The sequence below is a fragment of the Scophthalmus maximus genome, chromosome 9 (genome assembly GCF_022379125.1).
Source record: "Scophthalmus maximus strain ysfricsl-2021 chromosome 9, ASM2237912v1, whole genome shotgun sequence".
NCBI classification, from domain to species: Eukaryota; Metazoa; Chordata; class Actinopteri; order Pleuronectiformes; family Scophthalmidae; genus Scophthalmus; species Scophthalmus maximus.
The window spans coordinates 17895001-17916327 of record NC_061523.1 but is presented as its reverse complement, the minus strand read 5'-3'; the positions used below and the strand labels follow the sequence as shown (position 1 = coordinate 17916327).

At 41.7% G+C, this 21327-nt stretch overlaps 1 protein-coding gene across 3 annotated transcripts in view; it reads right to left on the bottom strand.

Annotated features, from left to right (window-relative positions):
* Positions 1-1216: 1216 nt before the first annotated feature.
* Positions 1217-21327, bottom strand: part of glra4a (glycine receptor, alpha 4a) — a 36678-nt gene continuing 16567 nt past the window's right edge. For 2 of the 3 annotated variants that reach the window (XM_035650530.2, XM_035650528.2), the window contains exons 2-10: positions 16284-16414; positions 14746-14813; positions 13573-13796; positions 12675-12757; positions 9563-9700; positions 9063-9277; positions 6794-6943; positions 4872-4982; positions 1217-2826 (exon numbers count right to left, since the gene is read on the bottom strand). In XM_035650530.2, the coding sequence (XP_035506423.1) occupies positions 2524-2826; positions 4872-4982; positions 6794-6943; positions 9063-9277; positions 9563-9700; positions 12675-12757; positions 13573-13796; positions 14746-14813; positions 16284-16332 (1341 nt within the window). In that variant the 5' untranslated portion in view covers positions 16333-16414 and the 3' untranslated portion in view covers positions 1217-2523. The remainder of the gene's footprint in view (positions 2827-4871; positions 4983-6793; positions 6944-9062; positions 9278-9562; positions 9701-12674; positions 12758-13572; positions 13797-14745; positions 14814-16283; positions 16415-21327) is intronic. The other variant, XM_035650529.2, reaches the window with a different exon arrangement.

Sequence of the window (21327 nt, the reverse complement as noted above, 5' to 3'; positions counted from 1 at the left end):
TCCATCAGTCTCCCAGTATTTCATTGTCCTTGAAATAAGGCACATTCTGAGGGGACACGCCGTTTCCTGGAAGAGGTGATGGAAATGACAGGCTTATTTCGCACGTGTCAGTCAGCGTTTGTGGATTTAGAAAAGCTTCTTATATTGCCATAAGATGGCATGTGCTGTTTTTTCTCCCCCTCTTCTTGATTGAAACAATAATATCAGCGACTTTAAGTGAAAGAAGAGAAGTTGTTAAGGTGTTGATACTACTACTACTGATAGGTTGTGTGTTGTATTATTTAACATAGACAATCCAGACAATATTTCTAGTGGCTCTGTACAGTTACGTTCTCTCTATTGTGGTATCCAGAGGACCCAAGGTTGAGTTAGGAAGCCAAATAGATGGCAACTGGAGGAAGGTACCACATATCTCTGCGAGGATGCACTCTGATGTTCCTGGAGGCAGATAGAGAAGACACAACAATGGTTTGGTGAGACGAGCCAAGGTTTTAGATATATTTGTCCAATGGAGTAGCTCTACATGAATATTAATGGTATGTAGCCAACTTGACTTTGTAGGTTTATTATACTCCAGATTACAGATTTGATGATGGCAATACAACTGCTAACTTTCTGTATGGCTCATCTGCCCAGTCTCCATCATGCATCCAAATAATTCGAGAAAATAATGACACAAAAAACATGGTACTGGTGAAGACGTCATCCGTCTCCACAAAAACACTAAATTCCTTCACCCTACAAGATTAATTCTGTCTGGTCACAAAATCCTCACAGTATTGACAAGCGTCCAAGTGGCTGAAACCATGAAAACTTAAAAAAAAGACGAGAATATGAAGAATCTAAAAAATACAATGAACAAGAATCTAAATGCAAAAGCAAAATTTGACCTGCCCAATTGTGACCTGCGCAATAAAAATGCTATTAAATCAGCATTTGATATTCCACACCTGCCAGGTGGATTTATTATCCTGGTAAAAGGCGAAGTGCGGATTAAAATATTTTTTGTGAACAATACTTAAGTGAAAGAAGCCTTTTGTCTGCGCAGAGAAATTCATAGATCAACTCGTGAAAAATGGGAGTAGCGACAAAAGTGCTGCATTTATAATTTTGTGCAGTTTATATACAGTTATACAATATTAACATAATGAGAAATTAAAACATATAAGCCCCCCCCCCACACACACACACACACACACACACACACACACACACACACACACACTTTCATTAACTGGGAAACCATACAATACAGAAGAGTTGATTAGGATTGCCGACAAAAGGACAGACGGCTCCAGCTGCCTGCCTGAATTCATTGTCATTAGCAGAGGAAGACCGAGCGCTTTTCAAACTCATTAGTTGATAAAACAAGCCTCTGATTTTCCATTTAAGAAAGTCTTCGTCCTCCCTTGCTGACGATGCTCCCATTCCACCACAATCCCTGCATTTCCACAACTTCAAACCACTCCTGAGACCGGCTGACGAGCGGCAGCTCTTCCAGTTTCTTCAACAAATTTGGCCACATTTCCTCCCTGGTTGATTATGTAAGTGTTTGGTTTCACAGCTAACAATTACAGCCAGGAATTTAAAAAAAAGAAATCATTTTAAATAACTCAACAAAGAGCTGGTACCACTGATGTGAAGTGATTTCTTATATTATATCTACAGCATTCTCAATCTGTTCTGAAGAAAAATAAGTGTGATGCTGTTCATCGGTGACTGAATTTCCAGTACGCTATACAAAAAAACAAACATTTATGTGCATGCGTTGTTTTTCAAAATAATCAACCAAATCTTCAAGGTAAAGAGGAGCAGAATCGATTCAGATTTCCTGGCAGAATAACAATTTATTTAAATTTCGAGAAAAAGGAAATACATATTTGTGCTTTGTGCAGCTTAATGAACAGCTTTGTGTATATACACTTTATTCACAGTTATATATATATATATATATATGTATAATCTCTTGTTACAAGTAGCTGAACTGAAGGACCACCACCTATTGAATAATCATAAATATTAAAGACCATTTCCTTCCCCCCACACCCATTTGTACACATTTGATATTTGTAAAAAGAAAAAAAGATTTTTTAATTTTTTTTTTTAGTTTTCAAAAACATTCATTCGGAGATGCGTAGTGTCAAAATTCAAGTCAGTATATCTCATCCAGCCAGGATCAACATCGACTTCTCTGAACTCTCAAACAAACGTCATGAATTCACAAGTACCACCACCAGTGTCTCTTGCGTCCGTTCCGTAATTCCGCACAAATCAAACCAAGACAGAGACGAGGGGGCAATCACAAACCACACCAGCCTGAATCCATGGAGCTGAACCTTATCCTCTTAGTCTCTCTTTGTCTGAGATCCCGGAGACGCACCTGAGCACAGAGTGTTTAGCATTGGTATTGGAGAAGCAGATCTGCCTCTTGACACATTTCCTCATCGTAATGTAGATCTGACAGGCAGTTTTGGTTCTGAGGAAAAAAAGAAATGCAGCGCCTCGGGGTTGGCATAGAGCGCCTTACAACTTTGCATGGATGTCCTCGTGTCGCAGCACTTTGTAGGTGATCCAGTAGAAGATGTTGAATATGAGGAAGCTCAAGGGAAAGACGGCTCTGGATATAGTGTCAATGCGCTTGGCCCGGTCCACGAAACGCTTGTGAATGGCGTCTCCATCGCACACCGTGACCGGGGGGGGAGGAGGGGGCGGCGGGCTGAACACAGTGGCTGCTTCCACGGCGCCACCATCCTTGTTCTGCAGGCAGTGACCCAGTCCGTAGCCCCGGAAGTAAAAGCCGCGGCTCTCCCTTATCAGCTCCTCCTCCTGTGGAGTAAAGCATAGGGAACACAGATTGGCCTCTCGCTGTCAACAAGAATCAGCTTTCAGCTTTTCCCCGCTCCCTCTCGGTGGCTGACATCTTGGTTCGGATAAGAGAAAACATCACAACTTGGGAAACATTGAGGATTTCTTTTTTTTTTTTTTTTAAATGGAGCATTGGATGTTCTTTTGTTTCATCCAGATTGTTAGGAGAGTCTCTGAGCTTTTTGGAAATGGTCCACCTTCAAAACAGTAACAAGTCTTATCATCACTGTGTCGTTCAAGCACTGTAACAGACCTTGAATGTAACGGTCATACACGAGGGGCCGGAACAGACGCCGTTCTTAGACAAACTTTTCTTTAATCAATTAAGTGTTTTGAAATGTCTCTATCCCAAAGAGGGGAATCAGAGGGCATCTTCGTTAAGAGGGGGGAAAAGGAAATTATAACTTCGAAAGTTAATCAAAAACATTAACCTCCATCTCTCCTTTGAAGTTGCAGAATGATAAACTTTTCAAAAAGCCTATTAATATAAAGTCATGATCTCAACCCCACCAACAGAGAGAAGGGAGGGGGGGAAAAAAACTTGGCATGATGCTTTGATGAATAGAAGGGCACTTCTTTTCTTCTTCTTTTTTTCTTTTTTTTTTTCTACAGCGAGTGAGACACTGTTCCCGCCCTCTGAAGAGAATATTAATAGACATGCAGCTTAGCTCTGACAGCCCTCTGACACTTTGAGAGATTCACTTTAGCAGGGGAAAGTGAAGACGTGGGATCTTAATTGGATGATTAGTAGTCGGTGTGAAGTGCCCTGAAAGCTCTGATTCCCCGCGTCCCCTCCTTCCTGTTCCTCTTTCGCTGACCCCTGGCAGCTCTCTGGTTTCTCTGCCGAACGTCACATCATAGCGCTGGACGGACTCGGCCGCGCGACACCTCCAGCTCCCGTCGAAGGGCGCCAGTGCTACCGATGTATTTCACACCTGTCTCTTGCTGTTACATTTTTCTAGTACAGTACGTTCACTTAGTCCTTTAAGAACCTTCCCTATACCTCTGATCTCCGCTGCCGGCCCTTTACTTGCACCTCCGCCGTTGAGCTACAGACTAAGCTGCTACCTTGATTTACTGTAAACTTCCTCCTTACAATTTCCTGGATGTGAGTAACTCTATATGACAAATTGCGCCGTACAACAGGGGGATGGGGAGTAGTAACTCTTCTCGCGCAGCTTAATTATCCCTCCTACTCTTTGCTAAACGATACAGTACATCATGTGCTAAGGTCTAATGGTGCGTTTCCCTAAAGATAATAGGTGCTCATTGTCTTTAGTCTGTACTCTCAGCAGCAGCCACGCCGATTGTGATTTGTTGGCATAAGATCAGCTGAGACCAGCCCCTATAATATCTACCGGAAACCATCTTTGGGAAAAAATGTTCTTAACATGTACTATGACTTTTTAGTTAGGCGGGGCTTATGACCTATACTGTGGCCAGCCACCAGGGGGCAATACAGATGATTTGGCTTCACAATTTAGGGGAGCACTTTTTTAGCCTTGCTATTTACAGTCTTAATGCTCAGCTAAGCTGGCTACTACCTCCTAGTTTCACATAGGAGCGGTGCCACGCTTCTAATTTAATGCTTTACAAGAAAGCAAATTTCCCAAAAACATATTTCCTAAAATGTTGAACTTTTCCTTTCAGGCAGTTAGATTATTTAAAGACAAAGCAATTGCTATGTCACATTCTTGGAGAGTTTGACAACAAGGGGGGGAAGAGGAGGTTGACATTCAAATTAGCCCTAAACACGGTCAAATATTGGGAAAGAACAATGGGCCAAAATTCCAAGTTAGTAATGTTGGTATAAAAGGGCAGATGGTCTGAAAGGGGGTCACAGTGACGGGTGAGATCAGCATAAATTGGGTTTGGTTGTGGGAGAGATGCCAGGATAAATTCAGGTTGGAGGTGAAAGTTGCACAACACAATCAATTTGGAAGGCTGGAGGCACGGACACAAATTAGGTTTGAAGGTCAGGGTTTGACACAGGGGTCAATTTTTACCCTGGCACAGGCGCTGCAGTGCTGATTCAGATTCCTGTGGGTTGAGTTGTGACCAGGGATGTCATTTGCTTTCCGCAGCGACTCAACACTCCCAGGCTGAATGGCCGCGACCTCCATTGGAAAGGAAAGTAGATAAATTGACAAACAAGTTACAGCTCCTTTTTTTTTTTTTAAATTTCATCTTTTGATAGAAACAACGTGTAGGAAAACACAAACACACAAAACCACATGCCAAAAAATAAAGTGATTTAAAGAGGCCAACTTCAAATCCGAACAGCCGTTAATTATTAGTTAGTTACTTAATGTGGTTGTTTGACATCGTCGGTGTTTTCAAAGCCAATCACAAGGCTGGATAAGTGCATTGATTAAGCCCTGGTCAGTCTGGGATTTGAACGGCACATCCCTGTCCGCTCTCTGGTACAACACATCGGGTCATGCGTCGATACCGCTCAGATGGATAGTTTGCGACCTCAAACCCCTCAGTGGGAGTAATTGTGCAGCTGATGTGGACAGGGGAAGTCCTTTCCTCCACAGACCATCAGTTTGTCTCTCCTGTGTCGATGCAGTGGGGCAGGCTGCCCAGTAAATCTTCTGCCTTTTACCATGACTGCGGGAAGCCGCCCAGCCTGTGAACTGTTTCATTGGATTTTTCAAGACATCTCGTCTGTTTCTCTTGAGTGTAGCCTCTCTGTCAAAGGAAGTCTGACACCTCTGGGTAAATGCTTTCATTTAGTCAACGTGGTGTTTGCCTTGATAATCTTCATTCAAATCCAACACCCAATAGATCCAGCCTTTTGCCAAAAGAAAGGCGCCACTTAGTGATGCTTACTAATGACTTTATCTATGTGAAATAAAAAATGTATTGATCAGCATTAATCAGAAGAAACTGTTGGTTCCCAGGGTGTCAATAATCCCTTGACTTGTTGCAGAATTATTTTGCTTTCTCTTTTTAGTCCAGTATCAGGAAGACAATGCCAACGGACAATTTGACTTCTGCACACACCCTGTGGACATTCATTTAGAGGCAACTTAATAATGCTCATAACAACAGAATTTATTGGTCATTAGAAAATCAATTACCATTAATTAATTGTCTCACTAACATTGATTTTATCACTGCAGGTCACACACCTTACTGGGAAGGGAGCGAGGCATTAACCTAAGATAATGGTTTCATCCCTTTGAAATAAGAAATCAGGTTTGTAGTATTATTAATCGTAGTAAGTAATTGATGAATGTTTTTTGTTGAGATAGTCTTGCTAAACTTATTTGAGGGGACATATATATACATTACTTTAATACCAGGAAACACTAAAGTCTGGTTTCAGACCTGTTGACCTTCTCAAAAAAATTGATGAGGAGAAAAAACATTTAACTAAGCAGTGCTAGATGTATTGTTAAAATAATCTATCAAAATGGAATGATGGATAACAACGAGGCAGTAAATGAAGTCCCTCACAGTGCCCACCACAGGTCAGAATCTAGAAAGATGTCGAACAGGGGGGGTTCAAGTACAGATAGAGGGTTGGGAAAATCCCGTTCCCAGGGGTGGTTGCAGGGGGGCTGTTGCTCTGTGTCAAATGCAGTGACAGAGGGTGAAGATCACAAAGGCTCTTCGCAGGTCAGTGCTCACCATGGAAACAAGCGGTACTGAAATGAGCAGATCTTCCTCATGTAATACAGTTTGACAGCCAGCTGTAGCGTGTTGATGTTGTCAGCTCCTGAACACACAGCTCCCCACAATAACAAGAGACATAAGTCAATGTTATAGGGGCTGGCAGGAACTGGAGTGTTTAGAATCTACTACAATGTGTCACACAGTGTCATTTTTCTTTGTTGAAGCATGTGTTAGCCTGGGCATGTGCGTATGTGTGTGCGTATGTGTGTGTGTGTGCGTGCGTGCGTGTTTGATTTACACTTACTATCCTTTGTTGCCGCTGCTTTTTCCTCAGCCTGATGAACTCCTTGTGTTGCCTGGAGACAAAGTTAACTGCTGCGTACTCCAGCAGCGCCGCAAACACAAACAGAAGACACACCGCCATCCAAATGTCGATGGCCTTCACATAAGACACCTGGGAAGAGACAAGTGCACCGAGTCATCAATAGCCTATCAATGAAGTTGATAGATAATCTGTTGGGTGGATCGCAGTCCACTCGGTCCCCCAGCTCTGGCATGTAATGACACACATCTTTAGGGCGGCCTAATTGTCATGAGTCAGTGGGATGTGGCACATAGCCACGAGACAGGTCACGGCTAAGACCTGGGGCGAGCCCCCCCCCCGGTGTCGTTCATGAGAGGAGATGTGTCACAACACATCAGCGACGCAGACTGAGCATGCAGAGTGTAGGGACTTCACTCAGTTGAGCAGCGGTTGGCTGACTGTCACAGATATATACAGAGGAGATACAATCGAAGGGACACATCAGCTGGGTACACACTGTTACCTCCTGTGGACCCTGGAAACACCTCAACTGCGTTTATCAGCACTTCAGTCTCATACCTCAGCTCTCATACATCTAAGTCTGTTATTCACAGTTAAATATATCAGCTAATACCTACAGACTAAGCGTTATAATAATCTTACAACACAATTAAATGAATCTATCACTTCTGTTCATGGTTATTCGCAGAAAACGTTCTTTTCCATATTTCATACAGATCAGTAGAAAACCACATGTTAAAATGAAGGCATGCATCTACAAATATATAGTAGACAAAGAATAATGGCTCAAAGTACCACAAACATCTCTCTGACACAAATTGTCAAAAAGAAATTAAAGTGCTTGTTTCATATATAGAGGCGTGTTGTATTTAACTATTTAAAAAATATATAATTATATTCATTTCTTAAATCAAGTTTCATCCTTTATCATTTTTGAGCAGCAATCTGCCTTCTTCTGTCATAATTAAAGATACATACAATTGCATTACTATGAAACAAGTTGATAGAAGGGCCATTAAAATTACACCGTACCAACAGATTTCAAGAAAATCATGTTTTAGGATTTTAATAATGGAGCAAAACAACTTGAGGTCGTGATGGGAATAGGGTACAAATAAATGCTGATGATCCCATAATGCTTCCCACCATTGCATTTTACAGATATAAAAATGACAGCAACATGACTACAGCTGCCTGTGAGGATACAAAAATAATAATTTAGCACTGTTTGACTGTGTTGATTATATAGGGCGCAGGGAAGGCGTTAACACCTGAGGGGTTTGGAACACAGTCTAGGATTTTCCTTTGTGCAGCCTTCATGTGGGAATGTGTGTAACGCTGTGAATGTGAACAGGGAGTTCCTGAAAAAGAGAGAGTGAAGTTCTCTGTAACTTCCCTGGTTAAAGTTCTTTTTTTAAATCCTCCTTGGGCTCAAAATTCTGTCAGAATCCACAAGCACCAGTGAGAGTCGAGACCTAGTAACCTAGCATGAGGCAGAAGTACTGTTGCTATGGTTACCTACAATTGAATATACCTTGTGCAGTGATTTTTTTTTTGATTTTTTTAGAACACCAGACCTCATCAATCTATTATAAAATAAATTTTAATGGACAACTGCAAGCCATTCGAAAGCAAGTTTTTGGCATTGTGATGTTAGATGCGTCTCTCCCCTGTCCCCTCGGAGAACAGGTGCCCTCCTCTGCCCAGGGGATGTACCCTGCATGTTTTTCACACAGTGTCCTCACCTCATCCGGCGTTGCATTGTATCCACCCTAATTAGTCTCTAGCCTTGTCCTGAATCAGGACCTGCCTCCACGCAAAGTCAGCGTTTCATAATTTAATATACCATTACAGCTCGTTCCATTCTGAAACTCGCTCCAAAATGCCTCTTTCACCCAATTTTGGAGGACATGGCTTTTGCAATGAAGCACTTTTGGCTGTCTTGTCGGTGTGTGTCAGGTTCGAAAGGAAATGGTATTTTAAATCATGTATCACCTTTTCGGGGGGGGGGGAAAAGCGAAATGTCTTATTTAATTTAGTCACGAGCCTTTTTGTTGAGCTGCTAGCATTATGTTGTAACGCAGTTTTCTTTCATCTGTACTTGTCGTTTGGCAATTACAAAAATGTAATAATTGACGGTTTCTGCGATCAATACTTGTTACACTTTCTTTGTGCAACTTGGTTCTTGCTCATCAATGTGCAAAGAATCAACCTTCCATCTTGCAGAAGGAGGAGAGGCCACACTCACCTTGGGCAGCGAGGCTCTCGAACCCGAGCTCTGCGTGGTCATCGTCAGCACAGTGGTGATGCCCAAGCCGACTCTGGCGGGTGCAGCATCCATGTTTATCCAGAAAGAGACCCATGAGAGGATGACAATGAGGAGGGAAGGGATGTACATCTGGATCAAGTAGTAGCCCATTTGACGTTCCAGATGGAACTTCACCTCAATACAGGTGAATTTACCTGCAGACACATAGTCATATTTTTAACTACGCTGTTGGAATGAGAATAAATTGGGTGTAGGATAAATGTAATTGTTAAATATGTGCAGAAATGAAACAACTGTGACTTTTTAAAAATTACAAATCATTAATTTCCCAAAGAAAATAAATATGTTCAGTACTCTTAAGCAGTAATGAGCCGGATTTCTGCCTTACACCGTATTCATATTTCATACTGTTCTGAAGAAGAAATCAGGTGTAGCACTCCATTACAAAAGGCGATTTGTCAACACTACCAATAAGGTACCTGTGTTATAATATTTGGTGCAGTAGCCCAAATCATTCTCCTCTTTTAGCACAAACTGTGGGAGGGTGAGATCTTCCGCCACCTGAACAGGGTTCTCCGACAGCCACTCAAAGATCAAGTCATTCATGGTGTAACCAACTGTGAAAGGAGAACATAGGAGATAAAGAGGAGAGAGATATTGTAGGAACAGTGATAAAATGTGACTTTGTATCAGTCATGGCATACAGTATAACAAATTTCCCTTTGCTTTGTAATCTGCACACGGATAACAAAGACAGTGCCGTTTAGATTGTGATACATTAAATAATGTCCCGCACCAGCTGTTAACTGTGCATATCCTTATTGTCAGTATTGCCGTGATCCTCCTCCCCCATAACTTCATTACTATGGAATAAAACCCTGTGCTTCATAAACATCAGAAACCTTGGCTAATGAGACTCGGAGAGCGAGAGAGCTTAAAACTTGGAAGACGGCGGTGATGTAATGCCCCTCTGCCCATCTGTCCAGCTAGCGACCCTCTGCCATCGTGTTTGTCACAGTGAAAAGGTCACACACGATAGCTGCATTCGTGTCGTCATGGTTGCTTGAAGGTTACAGAATAAGGAGGACGAGAGAGGCAGGTCTGCGTAGGCCAGTGGAGATACTGTACTGTATGTGTTCTCCCATCCTGAGCTGATTACTGTGGCTGATGTGGCTGCACTGAGATAATGGAATACATATCTTCAACTATGTTTGTGAGTGAATATACAATTGATGAAGCAATTAGAGATGACTCAGGATGGGCAGATAATCATTTTGCCTACCCGCTTGAAACACAAATGCACACATTGATTTGCATGATCTTATCCAGGGTTGCACTCCTCCCACCTGCCCGATTATAGGAATATACAAAAATTCATGCCAGATGCAACAGCAATGCAGAATTCCTCGCACAACTGAATAATAGTCTACCGGGACCCTTTAGGGCCCAGGTTACAAAGGCATCAATTATTCAAGATAGTATACAGTATTCCGTACCACACGCCTGAAAAACCACACTACACAAACACACGTCTTGTTCGCGGGTGAGAATTTGACTGCCATGCACACATCCTGCTTCAACAAGCATAGGGAATACCAGTGCTTTAAAATGTAATGAAATGGTCTCCTTTTCCTCTACCGGCTACAGCTAAGAGGCGTCAGAACATAATTGACGTAGTGTTCAAGGAGCAATACCAATGAAACTCATGAAACAGAAAGTCTGGGATATCTCCGCAAGGTAGAGTATTGACTGTTAATCATGTGCCTTCTCCTGTTTCATGCATAAAAGCAGTTCAGCTAATGAACGCCACTATCGGTATACGGCTACAGTATTCTTCAGATTTGCTTTTCACTTACAGTATAAGTTAAAAAAGTGGTTTTGAGGGAACTGTACATTAACGGCTCAAGGCAAAGCAATGTGGTATAAGCTGCATACTGTATATGGGGCTTTGATGTGTCAGAATGAGGCAGAATCTATTTATATGTCCATATGAGCCCGTGGCGTGAAAAGGCAGAAAAGAAGATTGTCCCTGGCTCTCTCAAACCCCAAAGATAACTCTCCTCTTCCTCATCAGCCTCGTCTTTCTCTCTCTTTTCCCATAGTGGCGCAGGCGACGTTGCCACAGCTCCAGTGGCGGCAGTAAAACCCATAATGTCTCCTTAACATCGAGCTCTAGCCAAGGTGATCACACCCTTGGGTGATGTGTACCAGCGCTCGTCAGCACGAGGCCAAGGATCCTCACCAGGCTTTTGATTGGAAATTATTACGCCCTCCTCTAATGGCAGCGTGATGCAATAAACTTCTCGGAACAAACATGAACACACTCAGGCACTGCTGCCTTAAGCACACACCGGTTTGGCTGAAAGTAAAGGGTAAAATACTTGGGTGGCGTACAGCTGCACAGTTTCTAAGATTTTCTTTTATTGTTTGTCCCCGATATAATTTGCAGGAATAAATCATGCTGCCTCCTGTGCAAAGCGGGGGTAACTAGTTCTACTCAAACCAATACCTCTTGTTCTTATTGAATCAGATAAGAATGCAGGTAGTGATACCAACATTCCTCTTGACTTATTTGTTTGTGAGAAAAGGTGCAGTGACTTCAGGGTATTGGTGCTCCCCCCACTTTCCCTAGATATATATTTTTTTGTCCTTGTGGTGGGAAATTAGGTCACCTCTAGGCACAGGGGGTCGGGACAAATATAATAAAAGGGACACAAAATTACAGTTTCATTATTTATATCCTGGAAATTGGTTTCAAGAGGGCAGATACCATCTCTGCTAAAGGCAAGGGAAGACGGAGAAGGTACAATATTACCCCAACCCAACATTTTTTCACTGTAATAAAATGTATACGGTTTTAACTTCCTCTTGTAGATTTCTTGAACCTTTCACTTTTAACGAATGTGCAGAATATGTGAACAAGTAAAATATGCCAGGCAACTGACCATTTTCTAAGCAAAAAAAGACACATGGCATACAGGCATACAGAAGTAAACATGGAGGCCACTGAAGTCAGCATATAATTTGATGTGCAGTGTGAGCCAACCAATTTTTCAAGCATGATGATATCAGGGATTAGGTGACAAACTTTTAATTATTGCTTTTTATAGAGCAATGGCTGCTACTTCTGTACAAAAAACAAATAATTAACTACCACGCAAAGTCTATAAATACAGTATTATTATTTCTACACCCCCAACATCAACATGAAGCTCGACAGGCCTGCCAAGTCTGGTTATGGTTACTAAGCCATGATTGGACAATTGGTGTTTGGTGAAGGGGGTTAGCAAATAGTGGGTTGTGCTCCGTCCATTCCCCAAAACACAATTGACTGACTGGCTTGAAGGCAGCAATCACATTGTTAATACCAGTGGTATATAACCACATTCCCAATATCATTCATAAATAATTGGGATGCAATCAGAAAACACCATTTTACATATGGACTGTGAATATAATTCTGAGATAAATTATTGATACGACAGTTTGTGTCTTTTGGGCACAGAGGTAGAAGAGACGTTAATGGGGAGAGATAAAAACCAGTAAAGAGAGGAAAAAAGGGAAGCAGAAGAAGAAGAAGAAGAGACTCACAGCTTTCAAGCTGCATGGTACAGGTCTGAATGTCCATTGGGAAATTCTTCAAGTCCATAGGGCAGGACAGGGTAAGAGTCAGCCTGAGATAGATGGACAGATTGGAAGAGGGAGAAAAAAGGAGCCATAGGGAATGTCAAAAGGCACAACAGGGCTCAAGAAAAAGACACTAAACACAAGGAGAAATGAAAGGTTAACAGTCAACTAAATCTGTGAGAAGCTGCTTTGCAAATTCTGAAACAGGAGTCTGTATGCTAGATATAATGGGATAAATGAAAAAACAAACACACAGATTCAATAGATTGGAGAAGATGTATAGAGTTCCATTTGATTACGAGCTGCACCTCAGTAACAGCAAAGTAATCGTTGAAGGCATTCTTTCTTTCATTTTGTTGTGGTGTGGATACATTAAGTCTTTTAGAATCCTCAGAGAAGAGAGACAGAGAGAGAGAGAGCTATCTGGGAGTCTGTCTGGAGGAAAGCTGTGTAATTACTTCCTGTAATGCATCGCCCAGAGGCGAAACAAGAAAAGTAAACAAGTAAACACGCAGGCATCCATTTGCTACTGTATTATCATGACAGTATCTTTGTCATCACCCGAAGAACAAACTAAAAACACCCCTTGTGATTGACTTTTTATTGTCATGTATTTAGACCACAGAAAGATGTTTGATCCACTTTTACTGACCATAGTAAGCACATCTAGAAGGCGCAGTAAATCAGAAGAACAAAGTGGTAATTATCTATATTTGGCAAAAGTCTTATCAAAGGTACAATGGAGGGCTTGTGTTGTACGTCATCTCTACTCTCTTCCCAAAGATGTTACCACTTTGTAAGAAAACGTGGAAGATAATCACATGGAATGAGCAGTCATTCTACGCTCATGATCTGTGGTTACCTGATGCTATACAGAACGCTGCCATCTTGGAAAATCCGTAGCAGCTTGTTATCAGTGGTGACCTCGTGGAAATTGGCTCCTTTCTCGTTTGCGAAGAACAAATCGGGCTTCCAGATAGAGTCCAACATGGACGGGTCCAGATCAAGGGAGTCATCCGGGTATTCGCTGTAGGCCAGACGAGGGTCATTCCATTTCTGCCGTAGAAATACATTGAGCCTGTAGTCCTGTGGAAGAACTCAGGGGGGTCAATGGGAGAACATATCATCAGTGGAGTTTGTAGTACAGATGGAGAGCTCAGAAGTGGCTCATAGAGGATTGAGATGTTTGTGGGAATAGTCTGATATTGTTTCCGCTAATCGAGAGAATTCATTGTACACAATCAAAGATTAAACGATGATTAACCATATTTGTCGGATTTTTTAAAAAGTGACTAATTGGTTAGATGGTGTACTGTTCAGAATGTTGTGGTCATGTGTTGCAGGGGTTTGGCAATTGAGCAAGGACACGTACTGAGCACAATCCCTCCGGCACACATGAGTAATTAAATTATTATTCAAATCTGTGCAATTAATTCAGAATTCATCTCCAGGCATTGGAAAATTGTTGCTCTTCCTGCTCGTTCATTTAATTTTTCAGAATAACAAGCGTGCTTCACCAGTGCACACAATGACATCATTAGTGTTGTCGTTCTCAGGGCTAACCTGACTGGATGTCTGTCTCCCTTGGACAACCTGAAAGAGTTCACCCCTGTATTGCGCTGACCCAGCAGTTACAACACTGTACTACTGTAAGTGCAGACTTGAGGGCAGACATTTTTTTTCAAGAAGCCCCTGCCCCCCCCCCCCCCCCTTCTCATTCATTTTCTCAATTTTTCACTTTAATTGCAGAGTGGACAGTTCATTATCAGCATGTCAGTGACCCACTGGTCTCTGAAGGTTGCACTGTTATGCTCCAGGAAACACAGAAATGAGGGAATGGCTCTGGCACTGAGTGGATTAGCAAAACATTTGGTAGGAAAGAAATCGTGGGAGAGATGCAACTAACCGTAATCAATAATCCATCAACAATCATGACTAGAAACAAATGAATGCAAAGGAGTTTTGTAAACACAATAATGCCGTTTTTTGGGGGTTTTTTATACTGCAACATTTATAATCACAAACATCTTCTTACCATTGTAGTTTCTGTGATGGACCCAAAGCTGTTGATGAAAATATTACAGGTGACATTCACAGGTGGACCTGAGGGACGACAAAAATCAAACTGGATTTCACATCTTTCACTTCAGATGGGATTTAGTATCACATTGCTGTCTGCAGTAAATGTACCAATTATAATAAATATCTCCTGAAGCTTCCTAAAACTTAAAGCAGTTCCTCCATTACTTTTCCAACAAATGTTGCTGTAGCTCTGCTGTTCAGGAGCCTGCTCTTTTACAGCACGAGGAGAGAGTATGTTTTCTTTTTGTAGGCTCATCAACTCCAAGTGTAATTACATCTAAAGAAAATGTAAAAATCTCCAATGTGGAACTACGTTAACAAATAAGTTTCATGTGCTGCTACTTATGCAAAAGCAAACACCTGAGACGTCATCAGAATTATGTTTATTTTATCAATACGACGAGGAAACACTTTGCAAAAGTATTTGCATATAATAGATTCAGTATGACTTACATTTTGCAAGGATATTATCTTTGATATCCATCAGGCTTAAGTATCCATAAATCCACTGAGAAATTGAGATACCACTTATATTTCCAGAATTTGCCTGAGAATGATCCCATTATCCCAAAACTGTAAACAGGAGCCGATAACAGCTAATTCAGAGCCCCCAACTAGTTCCTGAAAACCATTGCAACAATGTTCATATCCTCCAAAGGCCCTGAAATGATTGAAACCACCTAAAGAAACCAAGACAATGATTATCCCCCACATCATAGTTATACAATATTTCATAGAGCTATACTTATGAAGGCTCCTTCTTGGACCAACACATTTAATTGTTTATCAGACCACAGATCAAAAATATCCCTCAAATCAAAGTACGATTAAGAATAGAAATAGCAGAAGTTGCAAGAGCTATAAATATCAACCTTTTCATGTACATATATATTTGGCGTTACTGAGCGTCAGGCTTTAAAAACCTCTGCCTTAGACAAAACAGACACAGGTTTCAGAATGATGACCTGGTAATAAAAAGGCTGCGCACCATCAACCCTGACCGTCTCCCTTGCGTCAGTTGCCTGTGGTACCAAAGATGTAGCACTTTCTGTACTGGAAAAACAACATTGCCAGCGAACATAATCCTGGCAGCGATTATTTCCCCTTGCAAACATAATTGTCAAAACAATTTAATAGTGTAAAAAAAGGAATTCGTCAGAGACAGTGTGCTTTTACTGCATGGCCCTTAATTGAGTCGCTATCAGTGGTCACAGAGTGGTTGGCTCTCATCGCAAAGGGTTAGTCGAATGTTGAACTAACTTTACAGTTTAAAACCATGTATGTATGAAAATGAGGACAAGCTGATGCAATATATATATATGTGTGGTGAAGAATAAAGTTTCTGACAGAACAACGTTCGACACATACACATGAGAATGTCCCGCCGTTTAGCTTTCACGGCACGGATCCATTGATCGTTGCTTTGTTTTTTTTCCGCTGGACACTTTCTTGGAGGGCTACAGTGATGGCCTGCCGTGGCATGTACTTTACCTTTGAAGTTGGGTCTGATGCGAGCATCATATCCAGACGTTCTCCCCATGAGCTTGTCCAGGAAGTCAGAAGGCGACAGCTGTGGTCCTGCCCTGCTGGGGGGCTTTATCTCCTCCTTACAGGAGCTCGGTCTGACATAACCCAGGGGGATGGGGAATGAGGAGAGCGGGGGGAACGAATACAAACAGAAAGAAAAAAAAAAAAAGAGAGAAGATTTGAGAAAGAGCAGAGGCGGTCTGTGTGTGTGCATGATAGGCAGTGTGGGGGTGGGGGGAAAAATAATGAGAACGAGAAGCCAACAGCTATCAGCAAGTTAGTCATCAGGAAAAACTACCCAGCGGTGGATGAGGAAATGTGGGTGAAAAATGACGACAGAGTGGCTTGCCTCCGCTGGCAACCAGAAGCGTATCTATTTCACATCATGTCTGAGACTTATTATGGTTGTTAGGCCCTGACTAGAGAGGCAAAACAGAAGCAGAGGTAAACCGGTCCCTCCCCTGTGCTTCCTGCTACTTGTTGCTTCGCAGGGATAAGGCTTGACAGATTGATGGCTCAATTGTAATGCTATGTGTGTCACACACCGCGGAGAGGAAGACGTTGACACAAGCTCCAGGTAGGCTCCGGCAGCCACCGTCAGGAATAAGCAACAGGCCAGAGAGAAAGCACGGAGAGGGAGAGAGACTGCGGGGGGGGGGGAAATCTGACCGTGGAAGCAAAGAAAAGCAGAAGAAAACGTGTAAGAAAATGAGGCAAACGCATCTTTTGATTTCTCACGGGCCTCTGCTGCACAGCCGATTGCACCCCGACCTTTGATATGATTGTTAACGGTTCACGATCTGCCATGTTCTGAAACTCTGGAGTGCAATCCCCTCCGAAAGCAAAGCCTTGCTGATGCCCCCCCGTGTTCTCATGAGTGCGTTTGAAGCCAGTCGCCGATCCACCAATCGTACGGCCTCTTAGCTGCGTTTAGAGTCACATAAACTGCATTGTCTGGACATATCTGGGACTTTAAAAGTAAAGCTGAGCTGATCCCAAATGATCCCTCCGCAGACTACAATTATAAACCGTTCAGGCAACAGTGATTACTATCATGTGACTTTGTTTTTTCGCATTATATTAAGAAGCTGTTGTTTATTATGCTGTGCCAGTAAAATATCCCAAGACGGGTCTCAGGGCTCACTGGCTAGTAGTGAGCCATTAGCCTCAGAATAATGGGATAACTGGACCCACTGAAGACAAATACTTCCAGGTTCTACTTCGGGGTTTCTCCACAGAATATACAGATGCATACCTTTTTTTGGATGGTTTACATTTTGGCCGTTCTTTGTTTGTTCTCCACACAGACTGTTAAGTGACTGTTTTTGCTCACCTGTGATTTGTAATAACTTCCCAGCCTCCAGAGGGAAACCAACATGCTGTCAATCCCTCAATGTTCTGAAGTGACAGTGTTATCCTACAGTGTCTGAATGTAAATGGAGGCAGCCATCTCTATAAATCAATCAATGTATAATTAAGCGTTCCGGTAGTCCAGTTATCCGACTCTCTTTAGGCACCTCTGTTTCGTCTTTTACTCGTGATGCAATATGAATCGCATTTGACTTGACAACCAACTGGTGCTGTTAGGCGCCAGTGAGCGGGGCTCCACTGCTAATGGCTACTGATTTGTTCTGTGATTCAGTACCGTCAGTTCACTTTGACAATTTGGCAAAAAGTATGTTTTAATGCAGGTACTGAACACCTACTATATACTCTTTGATAAATTCCGTGGGCAAATGAAAGTAGTCACAGGATCCGCAAACCTGTGCCTAAAACCTGTATTCTCTCGAATGACCAGCAGAGGGCGACTCCACTGGTTGTAAAAAGAAATCTGTTTCTATAGAAGTATATGACAACATGACCCTACTTCTCACTTGAATTATAACATCAGTAAGGTTTTATGGTATCAATTGCTAGTTTCAAGTCTTCTTTAATAAAGGATGATGTTCATATAGTAGAATGGTTAGTACAATGGGTGACGTCATGGTGGGTTGCCACTTGATTTGGACGAGCCTTGAAAATGCACTTGCACTTCAGACAAAAAAGAGTCCTACGTGTTTACCAAACTATTCACCATGTTGTGTTTCTAATGGGGTCAACTTGGCAGAAGAAGAATTCATGTAACATGACATTTACCATGTCAACTTGCTCACATACAAAATGTTGTCATGGTAACGTATGAAACTTCACTGCTAACCATTCAATAGCTTCGATCCCTAGAGCCTGGCAGTTACCCATCCAACACTTTGAGTTTGATTTTCCCAGTGGAGCTGTGCACATGTCTCAGTCTTTCTTACATTATAAAAGCTCCACTCTCACTGGTCCCCTGACTCCACTCCACTGCTTCTGTCTTAAGTCCACTCTGTAGTGTTGCTGATGTTACAGTATATTGATGCATCACACACACACGCACACGCACACACACAGGTGCACAAACAAATCGATTGATGGTCAGGCCTTTATGCTTACAGTAAACCCATTAATAACAAATAGTCTCTCTTGGGTTGTGCTTGTTTGACAAATCAATGAAAAAATGATGTCTTGGTGATTCTTGAGAGACATGGTTCACTTATTACCCCCACATCAATGAGTCAGTGCTTTAAACCAACGCATACACTTCAAAACTGTAAACCAAAGCATACACTTCCACAGCAAATTTGAGTGAAATATAGCCTGGATCTGTTGAGCTGTTTATGAGTCACATCTGCTTGTTAATGGTAATAGACATGCAAGAAACTGTAGTGATGTAAAAAGTCTATTTTATGACGTTCCTTGATCCTGATGACAAACTATAGTCCAAATGCTTTCATCGTGAAAGATCAGATATGACATTGAACTGTATCAAAGAACATTTCCATTTACGCCTCAGCTCTTATGTGTCTCATATCAGTGTTTCTATTTTGTGGTTCTGGGTTGATTAATGAAGCTTAATTTTGCATTCATTTCCATTAATTGGACCCTGGCCTGTTTTCAAGTATGTACAATTTGTATCTTTGAGCTTTTGCTCTTTTTTTGTGGAGGGGTTTTGGTTTCGGTGAATCGGGTTAGTAAACTGGACTCCCTCCCAAAATATGTATATCTTCATTGACAAACAATAAACAGTATGTGTTATTAAGTCTGGCATATTAAGTCTTATGAGGTTTATGCACTGTGCATCGGTCACTCGTTTCAAGTGTAACTGCGAGTGGCTCATCAGAACCCTTCAAAGCTAAATTATGTGGTTCTTTGTCTGAATGATTAAATTATTAAGATGCTCTTTGCTGACATTTAATGAGCCTGACCTTTTACTTCCCCCTACATCCCTTTGATTTGAGCATCCGTGCCAGAGTGCTGTCGAGAATGCGTAACGACTCTCTCTTTCCTTCCACTACAGAACAACTTTTGACTGTCACTCTACCGTTAACAAGGGGTTTTATTTTGCTTTTTAAAGTTCAAAGTTGAGTCAACACCGAAATACAATTGTATATACAGACTCTAAAGTATTTCAACAAGAGAGCTGGTTATAAAAATGCCACGTTTAAACATACCAGCTGCTCAGGATTATTGCTTTTATGAACGTTTAATTTCCCTTTGACTTCTTCAATCTCTCTGAGACGTCTCGTCTAAAAAGACATGGCTCTAATCTTAGGATCCTACCATATATTGACATGAAAAGGTATGAAAGGTATAGCAGTTATTCATCATCCTGTGCTCACGTGAACTCAATCTAGTGTAGGCTCGACCGATATGGGAGGGAAACACTGCTACAACAAACCTCTCAGGACTGTGCTGACAGCAGATCAATCATAGGAAACCACTGTATGTGCAAACAATCTGAAGAGCTACTCAGTTGTTGATTACCGTTCCACCCCATCTGGGTTTGAGCCAAAAAAGTCAGTCAGCCATTTATTCTAATTAAAGTATGCGTACACATGACCAATGATTCAAGAAAACAACGTGTACTCATTTTCTACAAACACGGACGCATGGACCAGCGTTGGCCATGGCTGCCTTGATTTTGCTCCTTCAGCAAAAGCCAGGTTTGTTATTATTCACTGTGGCCAACATTGTGATAGGTGTTGTAATAAGTGGTACTCTTCTAATTCACTATGTTTGAAGAACATAGTGAATTAGAAGTTGGGTCTCTTATGGAAATTAACTAAAAAACACTTGGCTAAGGTCAGGTCATTTGGTTTCAAAATTCAATGCTTCCTCTTATATGTTCTTACAACTTCAAGCCTCAGCACAAATATGTAAGATGTGTGTTGAAACACAAAACTGGTATTCACAATTTGAAGCATTGTGTCAGTAAGTTTCGTTATTCTGTACGTTCAGATTCATATGTAACCGATCAAAATGACTTCCAATAAGATGGGATTCTGCCCGTGGAGTGCAAACATACCCTTTTAATTGCTTTTTCATTAGGGAGCTGGTGATCAAAATGGCTCTTCCCTGGTTTCCAGTGGGGGATATCAAGACCATTAGACATCCATGCATGAACATATCAACTTTTTTAGTGCCATTAGCATAATGGGAAAGAGTACAAAACGTCTCTCTCTGCCTGTTGAAACACATCGCTCTAATTTCCGACTTATCAAATTGCCCTTGACATCCACTTGAGCCTCAGGTGATGCTCTAAAGCGCTCTCACTATTTGAACGCAGGCCTGTTGGACAATCAACACTACTTTCAAATTCACCTACTGTATATACCAATGACAGGCCGTCATCCAAAGACGCCCAACTACAGCATATTTTATGGTAAAATAACGACGTGTCATTTTTGTGTCTTAAATGACCTGTTTTGCCCTCATCTTCACACTACTGTATATGATGGCCTCTTCAATTCATCTTCAATGACATGACCACTGCCAGTGTTGCACAGTGACACATCTCAGTATGGAAACACAGATAAAGACGGAGTAAAAGCTTCTAAAAGAGACCAGCTAGCATCAACTTGTAAATCACATTTTGGGTCTCCAAGGTTAAGTGGAGACCAAAACTTGATACCCTGTCCACACTAAAGCAGAT